Raw genomic sequence first — 19,866 nt, forward strand, 5'->3', positions numbered from 1 at the left:
CACACACACACACACACACACACACACACACACCCCCCCCCACACACACACACACACACACACACACACACACACACACACACTCACAGTGTACCCCGGTGCCGTGTTTCAACAGAGCAGTGATGGTTTGGCTGTGAGCAGCAGGCCGGAATGATACCAGTCAGTGTTTTTATTTGAGATCTGCAGCACTAAACGCTCACACACCGCTCCTTTCATTGACCTCTTTTCTGAAACCTCACTGCAGTCAAAGATTTATTTACATTTACAACGTCACTTACAAATCAGAACCATTTCGCAGTTCGTCAGTGAGCTCAGAATTACTGTTGTTAGTCTACAAAGCTACACAAGACCTGAAGCTAAAATCAACGAATGTCTACGCAAATTTGAGAGTTACAGGTTATGTGAATGTGGTGTCTTTTGAGTAGTTTCTCTCTGTTGTTGGGTGATTTCAGTTCATTGAGAGGACTGTCAAAAAGTGTCCTAGTTTACCTTAAATAACCCTATATTGTATCATATATTTATTTTTTGAAACAATTTGTGACTTTTATGTGTAATGTTTAATTCTCTTATCATTTACTCACCTCATGTCATTTCAATCCTGAACCACAGATGGACGAGCAGAATGTCATGCTGAACTTTTCATATAAAAATGAGAAATGAGGCTTTCAGGTTTATAAGGAACAGCAGAAGATCTTCATTGACCTGTTCATATCACACATGAGAGCTGTTCGTGTCATTCAGTCATATGCTTTGAATCAACATGAGGCAGAATTGACACTGATAAAACTTTTACTTGGGTAAATGATTCCTTTTATGCAACCCGTAATGTAACAAATCACTTATTTTTCATATTGGAGCCTTTAAGTATTACAGTGAGAGAGAGAGAGAGAGAGTTTCCACACTGGCACAGACCTCTTGTCTGTTTCTCCACGTCTCCATAGTGATCAGACCGAGAGGGTGGTCTGAGTTTTGGGGGACACACCCTGTCTGTCTCTCTGTTTTCACCCAGATGTTTTTAGTCTTGCTCACTCAGTCTTACTGTCACGGGCGAGCGAGCAGACAGCTGAACACTGCACTGGGTTGAAACACACAAACAAAAGCTCTCTCGCTCTCATAAATCAAACCTGTGTTCTTCTGATATGTCATTTCAACATAATCCTGTTATTTACAGGCCAATTGTGGCGGAGGATGTAAAAAGGATGTGAATTGTCTTTTCCGAGCGGCTGGATCTCTGCAGGACATTGAAGGCAGAATATCAGCGAATTAAAATAGACGCATCACATCCGGGGCCGCGTGTCGATCGGCTTTATTCCTGCCATTGGGGCCACGTGAGCCGGGTTAAATTTCTCTGATTTTCACATTCTGGAGTTTCCTCGTACGGCCGAATGGAGCCCAGCGGCAGCTCGTTCAATTTCCCCGGCCGCCCGGCTCGAGAGAATTATGGCCCACGGTAATGCTGTCGACACGAGCGTAATGAAACTCGTGTTTGAGGTGCCGCGGTGCTATTTCATCCCCGTTCACCGCTGTATTAATTAAATATCCATTTATGGCGCTGTATCAATTTATGGCTCATATGTGCCGGCGCTCACAAGAGCCGAGGTACCTGCAAACAAGCCCGCCGCTGTTTCTGACTCACATTAAGTCTTTATGGAGCCGCTGCTTTCGGGGGGATTGATTGGGGCCGAATGAAGCTGAAGGACTGCGGGGCTGCGCGGGCAGCGGTGCATGCTGGGACAGCTCGCTGCTCTGTTTGAGAGGTGATTTGTCGCAGGGTCACACAGCTTTTAAATCTCCTCAGCCTGCAGTCACCTGACCGACACCTGCGGCACCTTATAAAACACCACACATCAGTCTCTGTTTAAACCACAACTTACACACAGTCAACATACAGACTTACTTACCTTTTATGCACATTCATCAATCTACCGTGGATTTGAATTGATTTATAATTGATTGTTCACACAATGAGATCTGTGGCAGTCAGTGTGATACGAAAGAAATCATTTTAACTTTTGTGTAGCATTGTCTTTACTTGCACATAGCAAATAGATTGAACTTGTTGAATTTGACTGGTCAGGACAATTGTGAACGACTTGTTGTTTATTTTATGGTTTGTTTCCATGTTTTAATGCTTATGTTTTTCATTTTATACTGCTTGTGTACAGCACTTTTGTCCATTTTTATGGTTTTGAAGGTGCTTTATAAATAAATGTTGATGAGTTGAGTTGAGTTGAATAACAATGTGTGTGTGCATGATTTAGTTTCTTTTCATTTATTTATTTACAAAAGAAGATATTTAGAGAAATGACTGAGTGGTTTTGTGTTCATACAATGGAAGTCAGTGGAGTTCAGTGTTGTTTTATGATCAACATTCTTCAAAATACTTTCTTTTGAGTTTGAAGAAGAAAGAAACTCATACAGACATGACACGAGGATGAAGAAATGATGAGAGATTTCTCATCCCTTTAGTACTGTCCGAAGTTCTCGGGGTTCATGTTTTCTGATTGTCGAACAGATGAACGCTGTAGGTGTGGTGTGCAGCTCGGGCTACCCATCGGCCATTATTTCTAATAGCTTTGAAGAGTTTGATTGTTTTAGTGATGATAAGCGTATAAAGAACAGAGAGACTGCAGCCACTAACAAGACATCATTACACTCAGACACATCTGCTCGCCGTCCGTTACGTGCCGCCGCACAATTACTGCGATCATTTAGAGTTTAGCACCTAATGAGACCGTGATGGATGGAGTTGAAAGAGAGAATAGAGACGGACTGCAGACGCTGTGACTTCACCTCCGTTTGGAAACATCTCATTATGAGCCGCACCAATTGAAGAAATCAAAGACGCTGCCGGGCCCAGAGAAGACAAACTACCTTTTATTTCTCCCTCCTGGATTCAGGGCCATGCTGGTGAACGTGCGCGTGTGTGCGTCATGAGAATGATCCACTTACTGACGTTCAGAGGAGATGCCCACCGCGCCGGGAGGTCTCGTGAAATCGAATCAGGGAGAAAAGTGGAGATTTCTTCCGCTGACGGTTAAAACAGGCTAGAAAATTGCAAGAATAGTTGTCGTGTGTTTTGGCCATGTGTGTGGTTGTGTAAGCCGTGAGGTTAAGATGTCATACTTTTAGAGAATTATTTTCAAATGAAAGTGTTTGCAGGAGCTGATGTGTCATCCCAACATAAAACTCAAGCTCATGTAAGTTCAACCCTGTCACACACGCACACACACCGCGCATGGTTCTATTGCGTCTACAGGAAGCAGATGGTGTAATGTTGAATCCTGGCACACAACTCCACATAATTCATGGAAGCTATTAGAGCAAAAGAGGTGAAGACGTTGATGTGCCACCTGGGTCGGGACAGACACGTCAAGAAATGAAACAGTCAGAAAATGAAAGAAAGAAAGAAATAATCCCTCAGAAATGGACTCGTACACAAATTGCCTTAGATGAGCTATTCAAGCACAGAAGACTAAACCGCTTCTAGTTTTCTCTGTGAGGGGAAGGAGGTGCAAAAGTCTCTGTTCTCACATACTGTCAGAGTGTCTGATTGGCTGATGGACATGTGATCTCTCAAGCACATGAATGATTTCAGAGTTCAGGACCTGCAGCGCTTGTGATAATGTCAAGTTCAAGTCATTACAGATAATGAGACAGACACTTGAGAATCTGAAGGCGATTATCGCCGGACGTTCGGAGCGTGTCCTCGGTGATAGTTCAGGTTAATGTCAGACATCATCACGACACGTTTACAGGAATGTTTCAGAGGAGGTCATGAGAGGAAATGAAGTCAGATGATGTTGATAATGCGAGATGAGATCTGCTGAGCTCCGGCGTTTCACACACGTCATGTGTCTTCAAGTCATGATCACTTTCAACCCCAAAATAACCTTTTCATCAGCATTTCTCATCCTCATGTCATGTCAAACCTGTGGGAGTTTCTTTCTTCTTCAGAACACAAAGAAAAGATATTTTGAAGAACGTTTTGGGATGACACACAGTGTCTGGTGTCAGTTTCAGTTGTGTGTTACTGCAGTGTTTAGACCCTCTCTCTCAGTTGAATTAGATTGTGCGTGTGTGTGTGTGTGTGTGTGTGTGTGCGTGTGCATTTATCACAGTACAGTGGAGAGACATCAGTGAATTCACAGGATTTCAGAAGAATGAGATGTAATCACCACTAATGAGTGTTTTTAAAGCTCTCTTATTGTGTTACTGTGCAGTTGTGTAGTGGGTAATCATTCTGCTTTGTGTGCGTTCATTACACAAATGCTTCTTATCTGGAGTCACAATCTGTGTGTGCGTGACGTCAGAGGTGACTGGTGCCGTGCAGTGTGGAGGTTGTGAGAGAGCGAGAGCGCCCCCGCTGGTGAGAGTGGAGTGTGTGTGCCACAGGTGTCCTGTAATGTGTGGATCACAGCCAAATGACACACGCATCACACAGCAGCAGCTTTATGAAGAGAGCTCACACTGCAGCTGTCCACACACACACTGAACGCTGAATGCTGATTGGCTGTTGGAATGCTTCCTGGACAGTCAGAGTTCATGAATCATCATCAGTCTAATGATTCTTGCATTTGAATCCGCTTCTGTTTTCTGTTTTTGAAGAGATCAGGCTCCAGGACTCAATACTGAAGTCTATTCTGCACAAGCGCTATAGTCAAATTGACTCTTTAGTTTGAGTGGTTTCTAGAAACAGCCTCAAACACATCTTGCTCGACACAAATCACTGTGTGATATTTAATGTCAAATGTGTGTATTTTCATTTACCTTCTTTAGTTTACTTCAGGTTTTTCAGGATTATGGCTTCTTAGTATCTATCTGATTTTTTACAATGTGACAATCTACTATTTATTTAGCTGTTTAAGTATATATGATCATTCGGTTGACTGTTTACTGTAACGTTATGAGAGCCGAGCCGTGACCCGCCTCTGAATAATCATTGTTTTAGTGGTCTCTGAATCAGTAATTGATCTATTGAAGCTACAGTATATAAATGTCATTGGATATAAAGCCCAGCGTTTCTGTGTTTAGAGGTCACGCAGAAACACACATGAACTCTATTAGCAGACACACAGTCCTCGTGAACCCACCCGAGACATTCATACCCACAATTCATCATTCATCTGCTCCGCTCTCATTTCCAGGGGGGCCACCTTCAATTTACAGAATGCTTTACATGTGAAGGGTAATCAATAAACAGGCCCACCGTTAAACCCAACACACGCAATTGGAAATTGGAAAAGAAACGGTCAAACAAACACGCTCATCATGATATCACCGGGGGAACTGGACCAGATTACTCTTGTGTGTGTGCGTGCGTGCGTTCGTGAAAGCGATTGATTGTGTGTGTGTGTGTGCGTGAACATTTTCTGGGAGCATTATGGGATGGACGGGTCGTATACAGGCTGAAATGATGACTGCACTAACGGAGGAGGAGATCAGGGAACAAAACACAAGATTCTGTTCTCCTGAATGTGTTGCTCATTGATCCTGAAGCCTCACGTGTGTTGTTTATCATGGGTCAATCTCACAATACATGTTAAAAACATGAACCCAATCATCAAAATAAAGTGATTCTTCTCTTGACCATAATGTCATTTCAGGTATTCAGCATCACTTCTTGTGTTTAGGCTCCATTGGTTATGATGGGAGTGTGTTGTGTACACACAGTATGAGTCTCTGATCAGTTAAACCCGCATCGTTTACACATTACATCCAGTGACGTGACCGACGACACGATCACCAAACACAGATGATGTTTCACTTTTGATATCATGTATCTTGTTCAATTACGAAACAGAAAGACAGAAAACACTTTTACTTTTACCCTATTTAAGAAAACGGTGTCTTCCTTTAACTATAAATAATACTCATGTTAATCATTTACAATCAATACGTTTTTATAGTGTTTTTTATACTGGCACTGAAAATGACATCATTGTTTAAAGTTCATTTGAATTTAAATAAAAATGATACGTTTATTATAAGTGATTTTCTATCTGGTTTTTAAAGAAACCATAAACATTTGGCGTTTGGTGATGTATCTACGCTCTGTGTTTAATAAGTTCCCTCCAGTTCATCTTATTGAACGTTCTGCACCTGACGCCATCATAACCAGCAGAGAGAGAGAGAGAGAGATTTATTTGTTTTGTGCTCGCAGTGAAGAGTGAAAAGCATTTAGCATGTGTTTTGTGTCATTTCAAAGCTTTGCCCTTTATGGAAATGCACCGGCGCTTTTAAAAGCCTTTTTCTCTTAATTGCTCCTGAACGGCACATTGTTGAGGAGAAAGAAAAGCCGCACGTTTCCCTGCCGAGTGAATTATAGATGACACTAAAACAATCCCATTATAATATGCTTTCAGAATAGTTTGTAAATGACGGCCGTGGCCACAGATGCATTTTGTGGTGGTGTTAAGCGTCGCAGTGATGGAGGGGAAGCACTTATCTAATGATAGTGATGTCAGCGGGGTCAAAGGTCACTGGGTCTGCTCCTCTGTGTTTATCTGTGATGCTCTTCGTCTGATAGAAAGACGCAAACAAAAGTGAATAGTAGAAGGAAAGACGTGAGATGTTGAACTTTCTATCATTACGGCATTATGTGAGGGAGACATCCAGCAGTGTTTTTGAGCGCTGTTGTTTGAGAGAATTCAGTCCTGAACAGGCCCTTTCATGAGCTGGCTAATTCCTATGATGAGACAAAAATATGTGATTGTTAAAAAAGCGACAGTGAAGCCCCACCCCTATCCATGACTGTATGAATTCAAAGAAATGATCCTCCTGATCAAACGGTTGTGAAGTGTGTCGAGAGATCAGTGTTGGACAGGCAGATGAAGATGAAATCGGTTTAGTGACGGCAGGTTTGTGCCAGCTCCATTATTGACAAACGCGAGCGTAATCACCTTACAGTGCATTTCTACAGGAGACGAGAGCTTCTAAAAGCTCTCCTGCACATCTCAAGACCTGTTTCTTCTCAACGCTGACATCTGATATCTCTATCAGACTACATTAACTGACATAATGAACAGCAGCAGGTGTGTTAACATCACCAGATCTGATGTTCTAATCCAATTTCACTTTGTAACCTTGTACACTAGACCAAACATAACCATGTATTCCTGACCATAACTGCTGCAGATCAATGTCCTGTAACATCACTGATGTCATACACTCCATCCGTCCATCCCTCCGTCTGCCTGCTGGGAACACACCTCACACACTTAGACTACGTTCACACTGCCACCAAAATCAGATCTTTTTGCTCATGTGACCCAGATCTGTTTACTGCATGAGAGTGTGAACAGGACAAACCACATGGAATCCGATCTTTTTTTATCTGATCTGAGCCACTTCCATATGTGGTCCTAAATCAGATACAGGTCTGATGTTTCGCAATGCGACCTCAGTCTGAACGGTCATATCGGAATTCGTGTGACTTTTATGTCATTGTAGATCGACATGCGCTACAATTCTGTGCTGATTTAAAGCTTCACGCACTATTCTGTTGACGGAAGTGCACTTTACAGCTCGGTTGCCAAACATTAAGCATCAGATTATAAACATAAGCCCTTGCACTGTCTACCGCACGATGCGATGTAACAAATGACTGTAGAATCCGTTATAATAAGAAATGTTGCCACTGGATACGGCGCGATGCAATACGACAAACGCATTAATGGTGTCTAATGTCCTTTATGGCTTTGCATCCACCAGTCGCGTGCGTGTTGACACGGTGGTAAAACATAAGCTATAGGTGTGTGTTCTACTCCATGCTGGGACGTGCAAACCGGCATGCGCACAGCCCGAGAGCGGACTGCTCCGGGAATGCTCTAAAATCACGCCGCATGCAGTCAAACACACCCGCTGACTTGACCCTTGATTAATTCTGTATGAAAGCATGCTGCGCGTTACGTGTTATTGTTGTTTTGCGCATGCGATTCAGTTTATAAACATCACCAGTTCACACTGGAATCTGATATTGGCCACATTTTAAAAATAGCGTGAACAGCCGAACAAAAAATCAGATCTGAGCAAAAAATCGGGATTGAGCGTTAAAGGGGTCATATGGCGGAAATACGTGTTTTTCTGTGTCTTTGGTGTGTTATAAGTTGCCCATGCATGTATTAGACACGTAAAATTGCAGAAATGAAAGTGTCGGAACAAAAGATGCATTCTATCTAAAAGCGAATGTGAACCCAGACCTGCCTGAAACGCCTCATGTAACCACACCCCCACGAATGTACGTCGCTTCATAACATGATTGGACTTAAGACCGCCCAAATGTAAATGCAAGTGAGGTGGGCGTACTTGTAAATCTCATTGTATCGTCGCCGCCGCAGCCATGTCGTGGAGACGCTGTGTGTTTCGTTGTGAAAAGAAAGACTCTTTGTTTGCCCTGCCAAAAGATGAGACAACTAAAAACCAATGGTTACATTTTATTTACAACACTGTTCCAGTAAAGTACAATCCGAATGTTCAAGTGTGTGCAGCGCATTTCACCGATGATTGCTTCATGAACCTGGGAGAGATCAAGGCCGGCAGTGCGCGAAAGCTTTGCTTAAAAAGTGGGGCCGTTCCAACCATTACAACTTTGCTGGCACTTCAGATTCGCAGCCTGTAAGTATATTTTTATTGTAAAAGACTTTGTTAAGGACTAACGCGAGTTGAGTTTGTCGTGTGTTTGTGATCTGCAAATGCAGACACGCTCGCAACGTGAATAAAGACAACATAAGTCCTAATAATCAGTAATAATGTTCCCACTAGAGGCAACAAATGTCGTGTTTATAATGTCTTTTTATATTTAGTATTTATTTTGGGTTTATTGTCTTTGTTGAGTCGCGACGAGACGTGGTGTAACACTGATTGATCAAGAAGGGCCGAAGCGCTGGCGTTATTTATACCATTCCCTGCTGTAATGCGACTCTGAATGATGTATATGCTTGTTTGTTTAGTCTTTATAACCTCATATATAAAAGGTAAAACAGTTAGCTATAGTTTTTAACTATTTAACATCATATTTTTTTAAATAAAACCTTACCAATCCTTTACATCCTGCTCAAGTCGCGCTGGCAAAGTTGATGTATCGACTTGATCATCTACATTTTCCGTATCAGATTCGGGCTCGAATTGATATAAGGAAGTACCCATGACATTTTATCACCTGTCAGTACAATCGCGTGGGAACATGATGTTCCGAATATGGTCAGAGGCGTTTCATTTCCATGAAACACTTGCAGTATTCGACCAATCACTACGCACTGGTTAACTGGCCAATCACAGCACACCTTGCTTTTCAGAGCGATGAGCTTTGTTAAAAATCCACTCATTTCAGAGAGGCGGGGCAAAGAGGAGATACAAACATGCACGGTATGTGGAAAATACAGCGCTTACAAACCTTAAATCCTGTATACACATTGAGTTACATCTGAAACAAACCATAATATTTGTGTTTAGCCGTGTCACCCCTTTAAGGCTTGCAGTGTGAACGTAATCTCACTGACAACTCACAATACAGACAAATCACACATCGCTTATGTCTCTTCCACATACGAGTGGAAAACTCTCATGTGTTTCAGATATTTCTCCTGAGAAAAAGAGTCTGTCATTACACTGTAAAAAAGGACACGGATATTTACTTAAAAAAATGATGGTAACAATATTACTCAAAATATTATTATTTAAACGTAATATTGCATGAATAAATCAAGTGAAATTACCTAAATTATTTAAGCACATGTCACGTGATAAACTGAAAAAAATCAAGAAGAAATACTAATTTGAGCATTGCAGTTAACTTCTTGTTCTTGTTCTTTTTTAACTTCAGTTTAACATGTATTATTGTTTACAACGCAGTATATGATGCGCAAGTAAGCTGAGAGATGTGTCAGTACTTCACTGAGTGAAAACACACACGTCATGAGCCCTCCCATGACCTGAGCACAAGCGATGGTAACTCAAAACTACATACAGAATCTCTTCAAATCTGAAAGACAACTGAACAATTAAGCATATGAAATAGCACCTTTTCACAAAAATGACTCTCCTAATGTTGTCACATGCACAGCATGCTGGGAACTCTTAACCAAACTTAAATTTGGTTAAAAAAACAAGAACACAATTGTATTAAGTAAAGTTTACTCAGTTAATTTCATGAAATCTACTACGCCACAGAATCATTTTTTACAGTCTAGAGTTTGAGAAGAGATGTCAACAGTGTGTCAAACCGAGCTCAGATTTGTCTCGTCTGCAATCCAAAGATCTCAATATGATTGAAGATCTCAATATCACCTCAAACATTTCTCATCACATCCAGATGATTTCACCTCAACAATCTACATTCATTAACACCTTCAGACTCTTCACGTGCTCACACAGTTACGCTCTCATCTGATTATTTCTTGAGCAATTTTAGAAGAAACATCTGAGACACAACTGAGAACTTGAATAATGAAAGAGCGGTAAGATTTGCTCAGGAGATGTTAGTTGGTGATGGTTGTGCTCACTCTCAATGTTTTTTTTTTCACAGATCTGATGGGATGTTGCTTCTTAATAACTTGAAAGTCAATATGGTTGATTTTGTTTCTCATGTCTCGCTGCTGGATATGACAAAATAAAAGAAATATCAAAGCAGGCTTGAAGATGAAGGTGTTGTGTGAGAACAGAGCAGTGAGTGACAGGCTGGTTTTGTGTTGTTTTAACCTGACATCAAACATGTGATTGACCACTAAACACATAATGAGGATGAACGAAAGATGTTTGGACACAACAGATTGACATGTTGATGCATAAAACAACTGAAAGCATGTTAGAAATCAGTCAGTCTCAAAGGATCGTGGGTAAATATGTGTGTGTGTTTATCAGTTGAGTGGATGTGATGTCACACCGCACAGATTCACAGTTTCTCTGGCACCAGCCTTCAGGCCGTGAGTCTCTTCACATCTTCAGACAATAATATTGCTGTGATTACGAGTGATGAGATATCTCTCCTCAGGCTGAAACAGGCGACACCTGCAATCTGAGCCAGACACACGGGGATGACGGAGACAAGACCCAACATGATCAGAGATGCTGTTCTGTTGGATGTAACGTGTGTTTATGTTCATGTCACAGCCCGTCCAGACACGTGTGGATTGACAACGTGAGGCTGTGGGTTTACAAACACAGATGAGCTCTTGTAGGTGACAATGAGCTCTTAATCTCCATTCAAAGTCCCTGTGTTTTAGACATAACGAGACCGTACACAATACATCTATGACCTTATTTTACTGGCAGAATGACCAAATGCAGCGTTTGCTGTTTCCATGAATGTCTTTTTGAGATGCTCTAATGGTGTGTTCAGGTGTACCGTGGGGATATTGCTGAAGCCAAGAGACTTGATTTCTGTAGTTAGGACGTTAGAGTTTCAGACGGCATGAGTTGGTGATCAGAGCTTTGAGAGGTTGAAGTGTGTGTTAATGGCTTTTAACCCAGAGTCAAGGACTTTTGCTAGGGAAGCATATTGGTTGCTATTTTCAATTTGAAATGCAATCCGCAAAATGGCAATGCAGTATGTAAAATGACAATGCAATTGTGTATTTAAATATACATTTGAAATAATGTGTGTGCAACATTAAGTGCAAAATGAAAATAAAAATTCAATTATATCAATTACATTTGTCAGTTCCTACACTAGTTTTAATATTTTATTTAAATGGATATTTTTAACGCACTTTAGGTTGCAAAATTAAAATGAAAATGCATTCCCCGGATTGATTGTATATGTTTAAGATAGTCAAGCAAAACTGTAGCAAAATTCTAATTCTAATGTTATTTTCCCTAAATGCATTAACATTAACAGGGTGAACATTTGGGATTGCATTTTCATTTACACACAGCGCGTTGGGCAAAATTCAATGTGGACTTGAAAATGCATTTCGAGCTGGCCACGCCTCCTCCCCCTACAGCGTCATTGTGTGAGGGCGGAGCCAGCATCGCTCGTTACGTGCATGGATGTGCGGCTGCAGAGCTGATGAAAACATTTAATCGCATGCACACGAATTGGAGCACAAAGACAAAAATTACTTACGTGTTTTTTAAGTTTTGCTTGACTATCTTAAACATATACAATCAATCCGGGGAATGCATTTTCATTTTCATTTTGCAACTTAAAGAGCGTTAAAAATATCCATTTGAATAAAATAATAAAACTAGTGTAGAAACTGACAAATGTAATTGATATAATTGAATTTTTATTTTCATTTTGCACTTAATGTTGCACACACGTTATTTCAAATGTATATTTAAATACACAATTGTATTGTCATTTTACATACTGCATTGCCATTTTGCAGATTGCATTTCAAATTGAAAATAGCAACCAATATGCTTCCATATTTGTATCCAGCTCCTCTGCTTTTGATTTGACCATCACAGGTTTATAAATGTGATGTGATGTTATTGATCCGTTCACTCTTCAGCACTGATCCACATGTCACAAATCACTCTCTCTTACAGTATTATATATCATTCAGCTAGATAGATAAATAAATGCGTTTAGGATTCAGCTCTAGATGTGTGTTGTGTTTTCTAATGGAAGTGAAATGATGTTTCTATCCGCTCTCTTTCATAGCAATACAAACACACATGTAAAGTCAACACAACGGGACGAGAGCGCTGCTGTAAATGATGTACAGAAGTTACTCATCAACCCTTTTAAAAGCACACGTCTGTTTTCCACAGCTGTGTTAGTCCAGTAAACACTTCACACATCGAGCTGTTTGAGAGCCGGCCCAGGACTCTCTGCTGATTTTACTGAACCCAAACCATTCACAATTATTTTCAATACAACCGTCACATGTCTCAGAGGAAGTGATGCGTGATGATCTGTCAGCACTGCAGTCTTTACAGTGAACCACGCTGAACAAACAGCTGCTGATGTCACTTCCTGAGTACGCCAGTGTCACTCTTTACAATGAAACATGATTATGTGTGTGTGTGTGTGTGTGTGTGTGTGTTACATTTCTGTTCTCTTTGTCCTTTTTGTGTTATTGTGATTGTGTGCTTTTGTTTGGTTCAAATGAGCTGTTCGTGGACGTCATCACTTGAATTCTTACTTTATATAAACTGTACACATACACAACAATGTTTTAGTGTTTTACTCGGTTATTGATATGGCTGCTCGATTATTACAAAAATCATAATCACGATTATTTTGGCCAATATTGAGATCACGATCATTTAACACGATTATTCACTGACTTTTAAAACAACATAGGAAACATAAAATTGTGTTTTAAACTGAATTCAACTGAAAAACAAGTGTAAAGAAATAGCGCAGCTGAACCGCTGTAAAGGAAAGGGTGCGCCGTGGATTTATAACACAAGAAAAGTGGGGTTTCTTGCCAAATGGAATGCGGCACAATAATCGTTTTACCTCGATTTGATTTTGTTTTTGTAATTGTTGAAGGGCAAAATTGACGTCATGTCTGTTGTCTCCTCAGACTCGGCGTTCATGATGGTGAACACATCCGGGAGGTTTTCTGGACAGAAGGCTCAGCTCTACGTCCCGCAGTTTAAAGAGAACGACACTCACTGTGTCATATTTCAGTATTACGGAGCGAGTCGAGAGGGTTCGAGTCCAGGACAGCTCTTCATCTATGTGAAAGAGAACAACAGTCCGCTGGGTTTGCCCGTGTGGAACACATCTGCACCGGCTCTACAGAAATGGCAGAAGGTCGAACTGGCCATCAGCACCTTCTGGCCAAATTTCTATCAGGTGAGAACATCATCAGCCGAGTGTCTTTCATCGAGAGTTTCGTAACATCAGTGTTTTCTAACAATGTAAGTGAAATATCAGCTTGAAGAGATTTCTGTTCTTGTGCGTGTGTTTGACAGCAGGTGTGTCTGAGGTTCCAGCAGTGTTGTTGGAAGGTTCTATTATAGAACGTCTCGCTAATTATTTCTTTTTCCTTTCACTCACGACACAAAGCAATAAAGTGACTCATGTTAGACGACTCGACGCTGCCGGACGGCATCAGCTTCCTCCTGATCTTAGTGGGTCTCCATCCGAATTAAAGGAATTCTTTTCTGATAAAATGGCCACCCATCGTCTTCACAAATGATTTGGCCGTTTGGGTGGTAAAGCAGACATGTGGAGTGAACATAAAGCCGTCTGAGAGAGAGACAGATGTCCGTCTGTCTTTATTTATTTTTCAGAGGTTCTCGCTTCATTTGGGATCAACATGTGAAATGTTTCTCATGAAATTCCTCATACATATAAAAAAAAACTGTTCAAAAGTCTCAAGTCACTCATTGATTTAGAATTTAGAATAAATGTAAACTCTTTAAAACTATGGAATAACACAAATGACACATTCACTTAAAAATGCCCAAATATCTAAACTATTTTACGTTTCAGATTTTATTCTTCAGCTCTATTCTGAGTTCTTATCAGCTGCTTTTTTTTCATTATTCAATTGTCCGTTTCAAAAACATTTTGAATAAAAAACATTGTCTTTTATTAAAAGACATGTATATGTTTGCACGCTTTTATTTTTGTCAAAAAAATCTCATTTCAAACATTTAAGCAAACAGATTGAAAGAATGGTAATGGCATAAGAAACATTTTAGTGAAGTAAACTTTTGAGTGGTTGTGTATATTCGTTCATTGGAATGAATATAAATACTGTATATCTTTTTATTTCGTTTCGAACGACTTTAGTTTGAGACTTCTTTTCACACATCTCTGAAACTTCAGATGAACATCAGGTCTTTTAATTGAACTCTCATGATACTAACAGAAGTCCTCGATGCTCAGACACGCTCCTCAAATGTGCGTCTCTCCCGTGAGAGAGTGTCCGACAGAAAGACATAAGCGTCCAGAGGTCCTCGGAGAGAATCCCACCATCTGCTGAGAGCCGTGTCTCTCTGACTTCAGCGTACGGCGTAAAATAGGATTGTGACTTCTAAATACTTGCAGAGATGAACAATGTGACGCTTTAGATGGGATGTGCGATGCCGGAGTAATTGCAGGTTTGTGTAATAGCGCTGGATCTTCAGAGCTTGTCACGATGAAAGCACCTGCTTCTCACAAATCTTATTCTGTAATGACAGGGGTTGTGTTTTTCTCTCGTCTCCTGTTGAGCTCTTCTCCTTCTTCACAATGAGAGAACACGGCCGCTGTTAATTGCTTTGAGTTTATACGGGTCACTTCTTTTGAAATTGATAATAGCGTGCTGCTTGAAGATGAGAATCTCACGGCTGTTAGGATCTTTAGCAGGGATAATTTGAACACGATCACAGGTGAGAGGAGACGTTCAGATGACCTGTGATGAAGGCGGTGGGCCGGAGGAAGACTTGACGTGATTCATCAGAATGACCTCAGCTTTGTTACCGCCGTATGAAGAAAGTTCATGTTCGTGTCTGAAATAGATTTGATTGACAAACAGATGGAGATGGATTCAAACATTAAGCAGCGAGGCGTTTTGATTCAGCACGCTGAACACCACTCGCACAGAACAATGATTAACATCAGAGAGAAGAATAAATGAGAACATCATACACATCACGCACACACACGTTTACTTGTTTCCTCCACACTCTGTTCAGTTTGACGTCTGGTAATCCTAATGTGGTCTCATTTCTCTGATGATATTTGACCCTTCAAACGTCCAGAGACGCAAGATCTGTCTCATGAGAGTCACAGAGAGCAGCGGTCAACATCTCCAGCGCTCATGTGATGCTCAACACACACCTCAGTCTCCAGATGCTGGACAGACTGTGTGTGTGTGTGTGTGTGTGCGTGTCGATTAAACCGTTTCTTATGTGAAAGCACCTCTGGAATGTGAAAAAGCGATCATATAAACACTATTAGTGAAGATTAAACTCTATCTGTACACTGAAATGTTTTAATCTTTGTACCTAACATTCTCTCTCTCTCTGTGTGTGTGTTCAGCTGGTGTTTGAAGTGGTGACGTCAGGAGATCGTGGTTTGTTGGCCATCAAAGGAATCTCACGTCAGGGTCATCAGTGCAGTAAGTTTCGTTGAACACACATCATCACTATCTGCTGCACACACACACAATCCTGAACACACGTTTACTAAAACACTCAATCATGTGTCATTTCTGACAAATGTACAAAGATGTGTGTTTGTCTGAGGGTTGTGTACTGTTAAATAAACAATTCTGAAGGACCATTTTCAGAATATTTTAATGTAATCACTGAAATGATGTCAGCTGGGCCCAGTTGCATACAAATAGCCGCTAAATTATGAATGCGTCTTAACAACTAGTCTCACTGACTAGCAATTAGTTAGGACTAATCAGTCTTACTTTTCAGATTTCAGTTAGCCCAATCTACCTTTTTATGTAACTGATTTAAAGAAATTATGACCAGTCTTGAAGAAAAAAATGAGATGACTGACTTAGACTAGTCTAAGCTGTTTATGCCACCAGCCCCTGGTCTACATGGGATATTAGATCATGTTAACTAATCATCAAACAATTGTTTTAGTTGAATGATTTTATTTCTAGATTTCTAGAGCACATTTAGAAACAGTTTGTTTTTGCAGGAGTGTATGTGTGTGTGAGAGTGTGTGAGTGTGTGTGGGAAGGGTAAACCCTACGGTATGGGGACACAAAGATGGCAAAATCCAAAACCCTTGTCCTTGTGGGGACATTTTTTGGTCCCCATGAGGAAACAAGCTTATAAATCATACAGAATGTGAAAACTTTTGTGAAAATGTAAAAGAGCAGACAGTTGTGTGTGATTGTTAGGGGTAGGGGGAGGGAATATGAGATACAGTCTGTACAGTATAAAAACCATTGTGTCGATGGACTGTCCCCATAAAACATGGAAACCCAACACGTGTGTGTGTGTGTGTGTGTGGTCCGCATGACCTTTTCGTTACACTTCTGTCTTAAGTGCTGCGTCTGGAAAGCGTTCTCTTTGAACTTGAGCTGAAGTTAAGAGGAAAATGTTCTGACCCGAGCGGCTCGTGTAATATCCTGATGAGAAAGTGCTGAAACAGCTGACGTGTGGATTTATTTTATGATTGAATCGCTGCAGTTTAACGGAGACTTCACCTGATCTTTCACTCATTCATAAGAGTCATCTCTAGGGGTGTCCCCGACTAAGAATTTACATAGTCAAATCAGAACTGTCACGTCTTGCCTATAGTTGACTGATAGTCCAATCAGACGTGTGTGTGTGCACGTGTCAGTGCATGTGTGGACAACACCAGGTGGTTAAGGGTACAGCACAACATTGATGCACCAAAAACAATCACACATTAATTTACAGAATTTGTTTAGAACAGACTATACCTTTATAATAAATAAACGAAATAAGCCAGAAGTCACAATGTGCAAATATAATGTGTTTAGGCAAAATGACTGAAATGCAGGTGAACATAATTTTGAAAACACAAGCCACAAATACTAAAATTAATGTTCCTTAAACATGACGTAACAATGCTGTGCCATACAATACTAGACCAGATCTCGCCTCAAAACTATTTTTAAAACTACTCGATAATAATGAATTTGTTTTTACAAATGGGAATACAGCACGATAATTTCCAATGAACTACCAATAAAGTGACTTTATTTACCGCATGTAAAGGAGGAACGCAATAAAGCATCTCACCATTTAAACAGTCAAAAAGTCCCTTTCACCTTTTTCCTGCGCGCTCTTTCTCCGTCCCCCTGACGCGCACGCTTGCTTTCAGTTCCAAAAGTCTGCGCCGTGCTTGCTATATATGGTGATTTTGGTTATTTGACTTTATTTATTTATTTTGTATCGTGCAGCGCAAAGTTCAGTCTAAGTAACGGACTACGTGCATTTACAGACAAAGTGTTCATTCATATTTAAATGCCCAAACATTCAGTGAGTGAGATGTTTGGTAACGGTGCACACATTCATGTGCAAGTCATCTGCGGGTGCGTGCGGAACGTGCTGCTTCTCTTCACCGGTCTCACAGCACAGAAGACGAGGAGAGAGATGCGATCCTGCGCTGGGTCCATAGTCAGACCTCACGCTCATATGCGCCGGGGGTTTCGGTACCCAACCCTAAAAATCTCCCATTTCTTTACATCATACATAGCGCAGTGCGTGCCCGTCTGCTACGCCACTGCCCATATAACCAAAATGACACGATCCCCACTGCATAACACCTCTGTGAAGATTCCACTGTGAGATTGGTAGTCCAATCAGGCTCCTCCGATCCAAGCATCCAATCTTCCACTATTCGAGATCACCCCTAGTCATTTTAGAGCAAGAACTAAAGCTGGAATCTCTGGAGATGAAAGCCGCTATCACAGTATTATGATGTATTAATGGTATTCTGAGGTACCTGCTGTATATGATGATGGTAATCGTTCAGTTTCATCATAAAGACACATTGTGTTTCTACACCTACACTTACTGTATGAAAATAAACAGAACAATGTTTTCACCATGGTTAAGAGCTAACGCTTGTGTATGTGTGTGTTTGTCAGTGTACACGCCTCATTTCCTGCACATTAAGGGCGTGGAGGTGAACGCCCGACAGACGGCTGTGTTTCAGTGCACCATTAATGGACAACCCCGAGATCACGTCAACTACAAACTCTGGTTACAGGTAACACATCTCATCCTGTGTGTGTCTCTGAATGACAAAACCACCAGACTTCATCAGTAGTTCATGTGAATGTTGTGCAGTAATCTTTCATTCACAATTCTAGGTTGTTGTCTGAATAACACAGTTTTGTGTGTATGTGTGTTCAGAGAAGAACAAACATTTCTCTGGCTGACATGATCCACATTTCTGCTTTACAAACAGACAGAAGCATCAAATCTGAGCTCAGCCTAAACAAACACACACACACGCACGCACGCACGCACGCACACACACACACACACACGCATGCACACACACACACATGCACACACACACACACATGCACACACACACACACATGCACACACACACACAATCACACACGCGCGCAATCACACACACACACAGGGTAGAAGCGTTGTTGTTTTATGTTTTGACGTGTGACTGAAATGTTAAAATATCATTTGGAATTATGTTTGTGTTGTTGAGTTTTATTATATTCTTGAACATCATTGTTTGTTTGTGATGTGTTTTCGTTCTGACTGTCAGATATTCAGTGCAGGAAGGGTTCATGTTCACGTTGATGTGTTTTTTCATCTGCTCAGCTCAGATAAACACACATGTGGAATGTGTAAACTGTGTGTGATTACAGTAACATGTCTAAACCACACTTAGTAGAAGCAGGACAGATTGCGTATTAAAACTTTTATTTAAACCTCTGTGATGTGTTTTTGTCAGGGTATCGGAGGACGTGAAGCTCATATGAAAGACACTAAACCTGTGAACTCCAGACGTTATACAGGCACGTTTGATATAGTCAACACTACCAAGGGTGACTCGGGTCGGTACCGCTGTGTCGTGCGCTCTGACCATGGAGTGGGTGTGTCCAGTTATGGCACGCTGGTGGTCAAACGTAAGTCTACTCAACAACTATACAACTATCACACTCAACAGAATTGTGTGTGTGTGTGTGTGTATGTGTGTTCATGTTTCTATATCCCGGTGGGGACCTAAACCTGAATACACACCAACACATGGGGACTCGTGTCACCGTGGGGACCAAAATTGAGGTCCTCATGGGCAAAACAGCTAATAAATTGTACAGAACAATATTTTTTACAAATCTACAAATGCAAAAAGTGTTCTATGATCTTTAGGTTTAGGGATAGGGTTAGGGATAGGGGATAGAATATACAGTTTGTACAGTATAAAAACATTACGCCTATGGACTGTCCCCACGGGGATAGTCAACCAAAGCCTGTGTGTGTGTGTGTGTGTGTGTGTGTGTG

The 19,866-nt window shown here is 41.0% G+C and overlaps 1 protein-coding gene across 2 annotated transcripts in view; it reads left to right on the top strand.

The window, feature by feature from the left end:
• The window catches only part of ptprma (protein tyrosine phosphatase receptor type Ma), a 104,925-nt gene that overhangs the window by 63,475 nt on the left and 21,584 nt on the right, over positions 1-19,866 (top strand). For both annotated transcript variants that reach the window (XM_057323341.1, XM_057323342.1), the window contains exons 3-6: positions 13,479-13,753; positions 15,932-16,010; positions 18,477-18,598; positions 19,316-19,490. In XM_057323341.1, coding sequence (XP_057179324.1) covers positions 13,479-13,753; positions 15,932-16,010; positions 18,477-18,598; positions 19,316-19,490 — 651 coding nt within the window. The remainder of the gene's footprint in view (positions 1-13,478; positions 13,754-15,931; positions 16,011-18,476; positions 18,599-19,315; positions 19,491-19,866) is intronic.

The sequence above is a fragment of the Triplophysa rosa genome, linkage group LG23, assembly GCF_024868665.1.
Source record: "Triplophysa rosa linkage group LG23, Trosa_1v2, whole genome shotgun sequence".
NCBI classification, from domain to species: domain Eukaryota; kingdom Metazoa; phylum Chordata; class Actinopteri; order Cypriniformes; family Nemacheilidae; genus Triplophysa; species Triplophysa rosa.